Consider the following 11,341-nt stretch of genomic DNA (forward strand, 5'->3'; position numbering starts at 1 on the left):
ACCACTCCTCAAAGGAAGGAGTAATCGACAGTAAATTCTACAGCATGGGAGGGAAATAAGGGAGGGATTGGATAACTGGAAATTTTTCATGAAGGAGGTGACCTCAATCAGTCTTGGGAGATACGAAAGTATTTGCTAAGCAAAGGGCTATGGAGAGTGGCATTCCAGGCAAAAAGAGTACTGTGAATGAACAACACAAAGCACCCAATATCACCTAGTGCATAGTGGGGGGTTGATAAACACTGTGGAGGGGCAGCATGGAAGAGAAAGAGAAACAGATTCACAAGAATAAGCATATGGCAAGAGTATGAAGGAGCAACTCTTGGTTGACAAAAAAATAAGACTAGTGAAGTAGGCAGGGAAAAGAGAATGTCGACCCTTAAAGGCCATATATTTAGGGCGTTAGCCTGAAGGCAAATCTGCTGCAAATATGGAACATAAAAACAATTAAGAGATTCAAGACAGCATTTTTAACAGAATAAAATATATTAGAAAATACCAGAATGCATCACATGCAGTAAGGATGTTTCACTTGACCAATTCTGTTTCATTTATGGATATATACATACATGCACTCAACACACATACCTAATGCAATGTAAAATCTATTTCTTCCTATGGGTCACAATCAAAAAGCTTTAAAAGCAATTGCTATCATCAAAGGCATGAGCGAGGGGCCAGCTGGGTGGTGCAGTTGGTTAGAGAGTGAGCTCTGAGCAACCGGGTCACCGGTTCGATTGCCACATGGGCCAGTGAGCTGTGGCTGAGCTGAGCTGCTGTTGAGCTGCCAACGGGCGGCCAGGTGGCTCAGCTGGTGAGAGCATGTGCTCTTAACAACAAGCTCGCTGGTTTGATTCCCGCAAGGGATGGTAGGCTGTGCCCCTCACAACTAGATTGAAAATGGCAAATGGACTTGGAGCTGAGCTGTGCCCTCCACAACTAAGATTGAAGGACAACAACTTGACTTGGAGCTGACGGGTCCTGGAAAAACACAGTGTTCCCTTCCCCAATTCCCCCAATAAAATAAAAAAAAGGCATGAGCTAAATCATCCCTCTTCTGTGCTTCTACTGTACCAGCAAACAGATCTACTTGATTTGTCCATCATATTATGCACTTAATTCCTTAATATTTAAAAACTGATGATCTCTAGACCATTGATTATCTAGGCAAAAGACTGCTTCTCTTGTGGATTTTTTATATAGTTATTATTACACTTTACAATTTATTAAGACCCCAATCAGAAAGTAAAGAAATTAAGATTAAAAGTAATTCCTGAGATTTTTGTTAACCCTCAAAAAATGTTTGTGAAAAGAAGCTTCAACTTTAGTTTATAAAATTATCTGTAGATCCATAGTTTTCATGGCTTCACAATTTACATTTTAAGTGTTTTTATTGGTTCTATGTGTGTATGTGATTAATACTAATAAGACACAGTTGAAAGCACACACATTATTTAAAATATAAAAATTATATACCCACAAATCCAATTTTTTCTATGCTTGAACTATTTTGTCACATGTGGATATAACAATATACCTAAATAACAGAATATACCTAGCATATATACTTATCATTTCCTTTCAGCCTTATGATTTACTGTGCTTATAAAATATGTTAAACAAAAATGAAAAATGACTTGGAAGGATAACAAAGGCTCATTCAATTTCTGCCACCCCAAAATAAGCTACTCTGACATACTGATTATTATGAGCTGAAGGCACTTGACAAATAGCCGATAAAAGAAAGGCACTCTGTCCTTTTTCTTTCTGAAAGCAGCACATATAATTGCCATGTGAAAGATGCCCTCCCTATACCAGAAGGAAGGAAGACAATCTTATCACCAGAGAAGGGGTTTCAAGGCCAAGAGGAATCTGTACAAACAAACCTTGTCATACTAACCCTTATTTTCCTAAGCACTTCTCCACAATATACTGCCCCTGGCCCAAACCCCTTTGTCTTATCAGTTCTTCATAAATTGTTTCTTTGTCTAAAAGGTAGAAAAGCTTTCTGCTCTGGGCACTTCTTCAGTTCTTCATTCTCTTGTGAAGGCTCCTATATGCATGTGAAAATTTAATAAAAATTCTATGCTTTTTCCACTGTAAATCTGTCTTATGTCAGTTTTAATTCTCAGGCCCAGCCAGAGAACCAAACTGAGAGAGGAAAATTTTTTCTCCCCTATAAGTTCAAATAAATAAAAATAACTGAGCTTATTTTTTAAATTCCTTCATTTTTTTTAACATGTACTGCATTGTAAGTACAAATAGGTACTTGTTAGTAAGAGAAAAAACTAGAAACACTTTGTCGTTTCTTTCCTGAGGGTATCTTTAATTGGCCGCCTCGAACATGCCACATTATATATTATGCATTTAGGTACTTGGGTTGTTTACAGTAACAGAATATTTTTCTCTGTGAAAAGACCTCATGAGAGATCCACCTTGTTTTTCTTAGGTTCCCAGAAGGATGGTAGTCATATGGCAGTAGTTAACCATGTATCAGTAGAATATAAATTATGCATGGATATTCAGAGTTCAAAGTAAACAGAAATAACACCAACAAATATAATTTAGTCAGAAGATCTATTTATCAGGAATACTTATTAAACTGAAAATTGTGAAGATCTCCTACAAAAAAAGACCCTACAGTCCCCAAAAAGACTGAAAGGGACTCCAGGTCACTTTCCCCCAAACTCCCATTTGTAATACTGTCTAGCTGCTGTCTAAGCATAAAAGGAAACAGATACCATGTGCGCAAAATTAAAGTATGTTTTCATGTTTTAAAAACTATCATTAAAGCAAAAATAATAATAGATGGGTATGTTTAAGACTTAAGTATTTTTACTTAATAGAAACAAATTTACTCTAATTCCATTTTAATAAATTTAAGTAAATAAAAAGGTTAAAAGAAGGAATTGTCCAGGAGTTAAAGTAAAAAGCAAAATTTGATAACATAATCCCGCTTTTCATACTTTTGCTTTGTAACATGGTACATACATCACAGATACATTAGTAATTTTAGTAATATGTATAAGGAATAAAAATAGTTTGTATTTTATCATAATGCTATTTGTTTCTTTAAAATGTAATGAAAGACTCACTAAATTTCTGTGTGATTTTATCATAGGGCAACAGTTTTTCCCCTAAGGTATGTACTTCTGATTTAATCAAATAACTCAGTAGAAAACTAAGATTCATTTACCTGAAAATTGCTTTTCCCTAAACTTTACTAAGAATACCTGCTTCATTGAGAAGGGAGACACCTTAGAAAGAAATAGAATTTTGAAATGTTTGTGAGACACTCACCTTGCCTTTTTGGTTCAAGGGTTCAATTGTTAGGCTGTCAGGGCCAATGTCCACAATGTTGCCCATCTGAAATCCATCTGTAGGGTGTGGCGCCCAAACGGGCTTTCCATCCTCCATGTTTGAAGTGAGCTATCCACTATTTCCTGTGTCAAAGGAGCAAATAAAGCAACATGAATAACTTGGAAATAAAAAACAAATACATATCTTTTTTAAAAATTGACATGGAAATTGCAATTCATAATAACACAAGTCCACCCCTCCTACAGGTGCTCTCCAGCCCCTCCCATCTCATTGTACCCAGCCATGACCTTTATCCACCTTTAGATAAGGATCAAGCAGAGTCAGCTCTACCCTCAGGTAACAACTGCTCTGCTACTGGGCATTCCTTGGTTGTGACTGCAGTAAAGTACTACACTTTTAGCAGTACAGAAAGAGGGTAATGGTCACAGGTTTTATCTATTGTCCCAGTGTGATATATACTAGCACTCCCTTTTACTACCTACAGTAGTCTAGGTTGCACAAACAGTTGTCCCAGGAATAGATGTTATTGTGTGGAGTTAGAGTTGAACAATAAGGCATTTTAGACCTACAGGGATAAAAGTGAAAGACGTGAGAGATTACTTCCTCTGGGAAACTTTCCCTGACAATCAGACTACAGAGATGCCTCACTAAAGTGCTCCCTACACACATCTTCACAGAACCACTCAGCATACTGTTTTTGTTGTTTTCTTCTTTTTTTTTTTTTTACTGAGGTAGAACTTACAGTGAAATGTACAAAACCTAAGCATACAAAAGATATACCCATTTAACAAACACCCTATTAATATTTAGGACATTTCCATCACCACAGAAAGTTCGCTCATGCCTCCTGGTCAATTTCTATTCCCCACACACATCTACTGTTTGGTTTCTATCATCATAGATTAGTTTTGGCTTTTCTTGAACATTATATAAATGAAATGATACAGGATGTATGATTTTTCATTTGGCTTCTTTCATTCAACAAAATGTTTTTGATATTCAACCGTGTTGTTGTGTACACTAGCCCACTGAGTGACTATTCCACAATTGTTTACCTCTTGTCCTGCTGACGGACATTTAGATTGTTTCCAGATTTTGCCTCCTGTAAATTCTAATCTAATTTTTCAAGTGTTCCTAAAAAGCGTCTTTCATGCTTGGCATTCTCAGATCTAACATTTACAATTCTGTTTTTTGAGAGTACCCTGAAGGGACCATGAAATGTAAAATATTTAATTTTAATGAGCTTGGATTCTATGTGGCTAATGTGTAATAGTGAATCAGCTAGTGTGTGATCCCAGAGGTTCTATATAGTTTTAGCATCTCGATGAAATTTTATTTTTCAATACTTATCTATCCTTAAAGAAGAGCTGATGCATGTGCCATAACTCTCCTCTTGTGTGGCATTCTCAAATCTGGGATTTCCCATGTCAGTGTTCTCAGATCTAGTCTCTCATGAAAGTCAAAGGTGTTTGGTATATAGTTCAATCAAAAAGCTGCTAACTATAGGCATGTCTGCAATATGATTGTTGGTTAATGTCTTCCATGTCATGGCTACACAGTCATGGGGACTCACTTTCCCCATGCAGCAAATGCTATTAGGTGTAAGTATAATTCTGAGTTAAGAAATTAAATGAGGATTCTCTATAGATGTGAATTAGTAACACTGCTTCAAAATTACATTACCACATCTACACATACACACCTTCCCTGGATATTCATATCTAATTCCATGGCCTTAAATACCATGTGTAGGTGAATGATGCCCAAATTTATTTCTCCAAACGAGAACGCTGCTGAGTTCCCAGATATTTACTTGCCTACTGGATACTTCTTCATAGATACAATAGATGTAACATTGTTATTATAGTATTACTCTGTTCACCACCCCAGCCTGTTGTTAACCAGTAAAGGCACCAACAACACTCAGTTCAAACCAAACCTTGAGTCATCCTCAATTCTTCCAGCTTCTTCTAAATCTACATCAACCTCCACCTCCCCCACCCCCCATCCTGTTGGCTTTATCTCCAATAGGTATCTTAAATCCACCCGCTCCTCTGTATTTCCTCGGCCACCCCAGTCAAAACCAACATGGCCCTTTACCAGGACTTCTGTAATTAATTTAGCTGCCTGCTCCTACTCTTGCCAATCTGCACAGATCACCAGAAATCTTATTGAAAGGTATATCTGATGTCATTCCTGTTCCATAAGGACAGTCCTTTCAATATCCCCAAGGCCCAGCACAGAGTAGGCAAGTCAATATTCACTGGGTGAATGAATAAATTATTCAGAGTTTGGGAAGAGTAAAAGGAGATGGTAGACTAGAAAAAGTTTAAAAAGAAAAAAAAAAAAAGAGTTGAAAGGTCTTAAAACCCAGGCTTGAAACTAAGCACTACCACTATCTGACTAGCTCTTAAGCAAGTTACTTAATCTCTCTGATCATTATCATTATCCTTACCCATATGTGATAATATCACTTACCTTACAGAATTGCTATGAGGATTAAGTGACATAAAACTGAGATCACCATTCTAATGACACCCAATAGATGCTAGTCACACCTCTTCCTCTTATATTCCCCCCATATCCCTTGTTTGAAGCCATCAATAAATTTCAAGAAAATGGTCTTGTGATAGATCTAAATATAAAGGAAAACCACAGAATAGTCATGAGTGATCATTTAGGAATAATTGAGTATCAGAAAAAAAAAAATCACAGCAAGCAAAGTCCCCAAGTCCAAAAAAGAATGGCAAATTCCCTTGACCTATTCAAATTGTTTTCCCCTTTTGAACCATTTGCTGCAGGCTTCCCAGACAAGATAACAGATTTAAAGGCACACACCTAATATTCTTCTTCAAACCCTAAATCTGCAGGAAAGCAATTCCTTAAAAATACATCAGTCCACAAGGATGGGGAGAACCAAAGAGGAGACAATAATGACAACATTTTGGAAGTTGGAAAGCAAATGACTGAGAGGCAACTGACAGCAAACTCAAGAGAACTGAATCCCCAGGAATGGGAAAGATGAAAAACAACCCAAATTATACCACTGGATTTCAAAAGACATGAGGACTATAGTATAAAGATACTTCTAGAACCAAGGGTGAAAAGAGGGTGTATAACATAAGGAAGATGAGGTGAAAGTTGTTTGACAAAGAGATTTCCTAATATCAGTCACACACACACACACACACTCCATGTTGCTAGTAAATGACTTCCCATTCCCACACTACCCCAAGAGAAGCCTACAGGTTATTCCCTGCAGAAGAGGGAGTGTCTCTGGAATGAGAAACTCCAGAAACAACTAACGGTGTACATACAAAAACTACCACATGCTGATAAAAACTCTCTCCTTGACCAAACTTCAGTCAGGCTCCTCTGAGCTTTCTGGACTAGGCCTTGACTAGGCCTCCCATGTCTGTCCTGTCCTTACTGGGTCTGCACAGGCCAGTTTTAGCAAGAGTTTTGCTAAGCTCGCTTAGAGAAACTTCTCTACTCCTGATATCTGATCAAGTTTTTTATCCCCTACCTTTGACCTGTGTTCAACAAGAATTCCCTTAAGTCAGTTTAGCAAGAACCCCCTACCCTGGCTGCTTTCTTAGTTAGTTTATATCTACTAACCCACTTAACTCTGCTCCTTGGCTATAAATCCCCAGCTGTCTTTGCTATATTTGAATTGAACCTGATCTCCTTCCCCTATTGAAATACCCCTTGTTACAGACCGAATATGTATTTGCTACAGAGTAAACTGTGACCCCCAGAAATTCACATGTCACAGCCCTAACCCTCAATGTGACTGTATTTGGAGACAGGGCTTTTGCTAGCTAATTAAGGTTAAATGTCATACAGGTGGGATCCTAATCCATTAGGATTGGTAGCACTATAAAAAGGGGGAGAGAGAACTCTCTCTCCATCTCTCACTTCCCTACATCTCCCTCCCCTCCTTACCACCTCCACACTGAGTAAAGGCCATGTGAGCTTACAACAAGGTGGCAGCCATCTGAAAGCCTAAAAGAGAGTCCTCACCAGAACCTAATTATGCTGACACCCTGATCTTGGACTTCAGCCCCCAGAACTGTGGATAAATAAATTCCTGTTGTTCAAACCACCCAACCTATGGTATTTTGTTATATACTCTGATTGCGATAGTCCTGAATAAAGTTTTCCTTGTCGTTTTAATAAGTGTCAGAATAATTTACTTCCAATGACATAATAGCAGAAATGAAATATTCACTAAAAAGTATAGGAATAAAGTTGCAATTTTTCAGAAAGCCAAGGAAAAAAAAGAGAAATGGGGGGGGAAGGTAGAAGCAAACAAAAGATATGAAAAGGAGACAAAAAGATTCAGCATCAAAATGCCAGGAAAAACAGACATCTCACCCCCCTTAAAAAATTGAGGAGTAAAAAAACCTTTGAAATATCCAAATAAAATTCACCCAAATTGAGAGGCATGATTTTCTAGTCTAGCCAAAATGCCCATTAAGTCCTCAACACAATAACTGGAAAAAAAAACACACAAAGAAGACACCATGGCAAATTTAAGAACACCAGAAACAAAGAGAAGATGCTACACATTTCCAGAAAAATAAGAGGAAAAAGAGGAAAAAAAACACTGGTCATATTGCAAAGGTTCATGAATCAAAATGGCTTCAGCAACACTGAAAGCAGGAAGTCACCGCAATACCTTTTAAATTCTGAAGGAAAATGATTTCCAACCTAGAACTCTGTATTAGGCAAACTACCAGGCCAAACTGGAGCAGTATGACCCAAGAGACAGTCACACTGAGTGCTGTCATCAAAGACATCCACAACCCTTGGACCAGATGAATCTGGCCTAGATTCTTATCTCAATTTGTCTTATTCTAACATTCATACTCACTAAGCATGTTTGCATATGAAGAGTACTTAAAAAGATACTGTAAAGGGAATTTTTAAAAGACAGTCTCAATTCCCAGTGCTACTGTACTTAAACACATTAAAGGCTGATACATATGCAATGCAGCAATACAAACTAAAAAAAAAACCTAAGAATCATTGCAATCAGTTAAGCAAATTTAAAATTCTTGAAATTCCTTAAGTTATTCAGGAAAAGAGAGAAAAGACTCTATCATCAACTGAAAACTATCTCATTTTTAGTATTTAATTGGCAACTGATATTTTTAAAGTAAGCACTACAGTAATCTGTAGAAGTAATCTATAGAAGTAACTTACAGAAAGAAGGCAACCTGTAGCCTTTCAGAGGAACTATGCTAACCTTTCATTTATTCGTGTTGAAAGGTGAGAAGCATATCACCAAGAGGCTTTGGGGAGCAAACACTGTAGAACAGAATGACAAATATCTACACATCCATATTACTTTTTTCTTTATTAATTTCAGATGTACAAAACAACATAATGATTAGACATTTACACCCCTCACAAAGTGATAACCCCAACAAGTCTACAACACATCTGACACCATAGAGCTATTACAGTACCATTGACTATATTTCCTATATTGTACTTCACATCCTGTGATTACATATACTATATATACATATATATATTTTTTTTTAAATTACAGTTCACATTCAATACTATTTTATATTAGTTTCAGCTGTATAGTGCAGTCAGTGGCCAGGCATCCATACAACTTATGAAGTGATCTCCATCCCGTCAAGTCCAGCACCCATCCAACACCATAAACAGTTTTACAACATTTTTTACTATATTCCCCACACTGTACTTCACATGCCGACTATTTTGTAACTACCAATTTGTGCTTCCTAATCTCTTTATCTTTCTCACCCACTCCCTCAACCCTCCTCCCATCTGGTGACCATGAGTTTGTTCTCTGTATTTATGAGTCATTTCTGATTTGTTTGTTCACTTATTCTGTTCTTTAGATTCCACATATAAGTGAGATTACACAGTATTTGTCTTTCCATCTATGTTGTCACAAATGGTAAGATTTTTCCCCACAACCCCAGTGATGATCTCAATAATGGCCATGTGCCGTGAGTGGAACAAGTAGATCCGTATCACAAAATATGAGCCATCACCTACTATGTCACCATTACCTTCAAAAATCACCCTTTAAATATTATAGCTGTGATAATTATAATGCCTTATATTTTATTACCTAGGATATTAGGAACTGAGCACTAGTTACCTACAAGTAATTCAGAGTTGGGCTGAAAGAATGGAAATAAGATATCAAAAAGGAAGAAAAAAAGCTTTAAACAGGGTAAGAAGAACCCTTAATAAGGTACCAACACCACTCAGTTCCACAGTCATTCATTCTGTTAACTTATGTGTTTAGCCACCGATTGTGTGCCACACACTGCTGGGTGCTGGGATATAATGGTGGGCAAAAAGAGACATGGTCTGGCCTCATGGATCTTTATAACAAAAAAACAACCACTTGGAATAGAGCAATAAACAAAATTGGCAAAAATCCCTGCCCTCCAGAATCTTAAATTCTCACTGGGGGTAAGGCAGGGGCGCGGATGTATCGAATTTGCCTTCTAAAAAGACTACTCTTTCATCTGGCCAGCCCGTGGCCTTGCTGATCAAAAGAATGTTATGTGCACCGTTGGCACATAAGCTTCAAACTGGCAACTTCTCTCATCTGTATCAGTGTGTCCTGAAAGCTATTAGCTTCCCTGGTGTCCAGACACTGAGAAAACTGGGCACCAGGTAGCAGTTGGCTGCAGCTGGTGTGTTTTGTGTGTACCTAGCACAATCTTTCATTGAGCACTTCAGTTTCATAAAAACTTATTTATACACCAGAATTCTCAAAAACATTTCAGCAAAGTTTCCTTTAGTCACTAAATTACCTTTGAAAAGCCTTCCTAAAAAACATTTCCAAGTTAATCTTGTTCAGCTAGTTGTACAGGGTATGGGAATTATTGAATTGTTGTAATAGTGTATTGTGCATCATTAAACATTAGTATTAAACTTTATTGTGAATATCTTGGTTTTATCAGCAATAAACACTCGTTAACAATGGGGAGAAAATACCTACCATTAAGTCCAAACTCATGACAAAGAAAATTAAAAAACATCTCAAGATAATAAGATCTAAAAACTACCTCAATTTAATTAAGAAATAATTTTGATAATCATTCATTTATTTTTCAATGAATATTTACTGAGCACCTAATATGTGCCAGTCACTGTTTCAGGCTTAGATGTTGATGAGAAAATACAGAACTCTAATGTTTCTCAGTCTAAGACATCAAAAAAGAGCAATGTCTAGTCCAACTATGATTTTAATAGTAGTAGGTCCACTTGCTCATAGCTACAGTCCTAATGACGGACCAGAATTGTATCTTCAAATATAACCTTAGAAAGCCCAATGTGCCAATGGGCATTTAAAGCTAGGTCCATTACCACTTGATTCTTAGAAACAGCCTTAGAACACCAAAGCCAATTTCAATTTAACTGGTATAGCTAACATTAACTTGCTAAGAAAAAAGAGGGTAAAAAATAAAAGCAAACATTTTATTAATAAGTTTATTAGTTATTAAATATTAAAATATTATTTATAAGACGATTTGAAAAGGTATACTATCAGGTAAATTACTCCAAATATATACAATCTGAATTGTGAGAATTGGTTATATAATTTTGTTACAGATTTTCAGAGAATAATCATAAACTATATTTCAGATATAAACTCTTACATAGATTATTACCACAAAACAGATTTAAATTTAGACATATTTCAAATAACATATGTGGTCAATCTATACTAAATTAACATGGCCAAAATGTAGACCATTCTAGAGAAAGACCTGTAGTCTTCAGAGACTAAACTTCTCAGTTTACTTCAGAAGCTCAAAATTTTACAGATGTTAAAATACCAGAATAACAAGATATTATCCCAGGTGATTTAAATTTTCCATACACTGTGACTAATCTTGTTTATTATCCAATGATTATATTAGTACTAGATTGAAAAGTTACTTCTTAAGTTTGTTGGTCTTTCAAAAAAGTTTGTGCGAGACTGCAGACTTTAATTCATTTTTTCCATCAGTGG

The 11,341-nt window shown here is 36.6% G+C and overlaps 1 protein-coding gene across 1 annotated transcript in view; it reads right to left on the minus strand.

Annotated features, from left to right (window-relative positions):
- MYO6 (myosin VI) overlaps nt 1-3,443 on the minus strand; it is a gene marked incomplete in the record, with an annotated part of 108,599 nt that extends 105,156 nt beyond the window's left edge. Inside the window, 1 exon segment of the mRNA XM_019651544.1 lies at nt 3,301-3,443. Within this exon segment, the coding sequence (XP_019507089.1) occupies nt 3,301-3,417 (117 nt within the window).
- Nucleotides 3,444-11,341: the final 7,898 nt, after the last annotated feature.

Source organism: Hipposideros armiger, unplaced genomic scaffold, assembly GCF_001890085.2.
Source record: "Hipposideros armiger isolate ML-2016 unplaced genomic scaffold, ASM189008v1 scaffold_162, whole genome shotgun sequence".
Classification (NCBI taxonomy): Eukaryota; Metazoa; Chordata; class Mammalia; order Chiroptera; family Hipposideridae; genus Hipposideros; species Hipposideros armiger.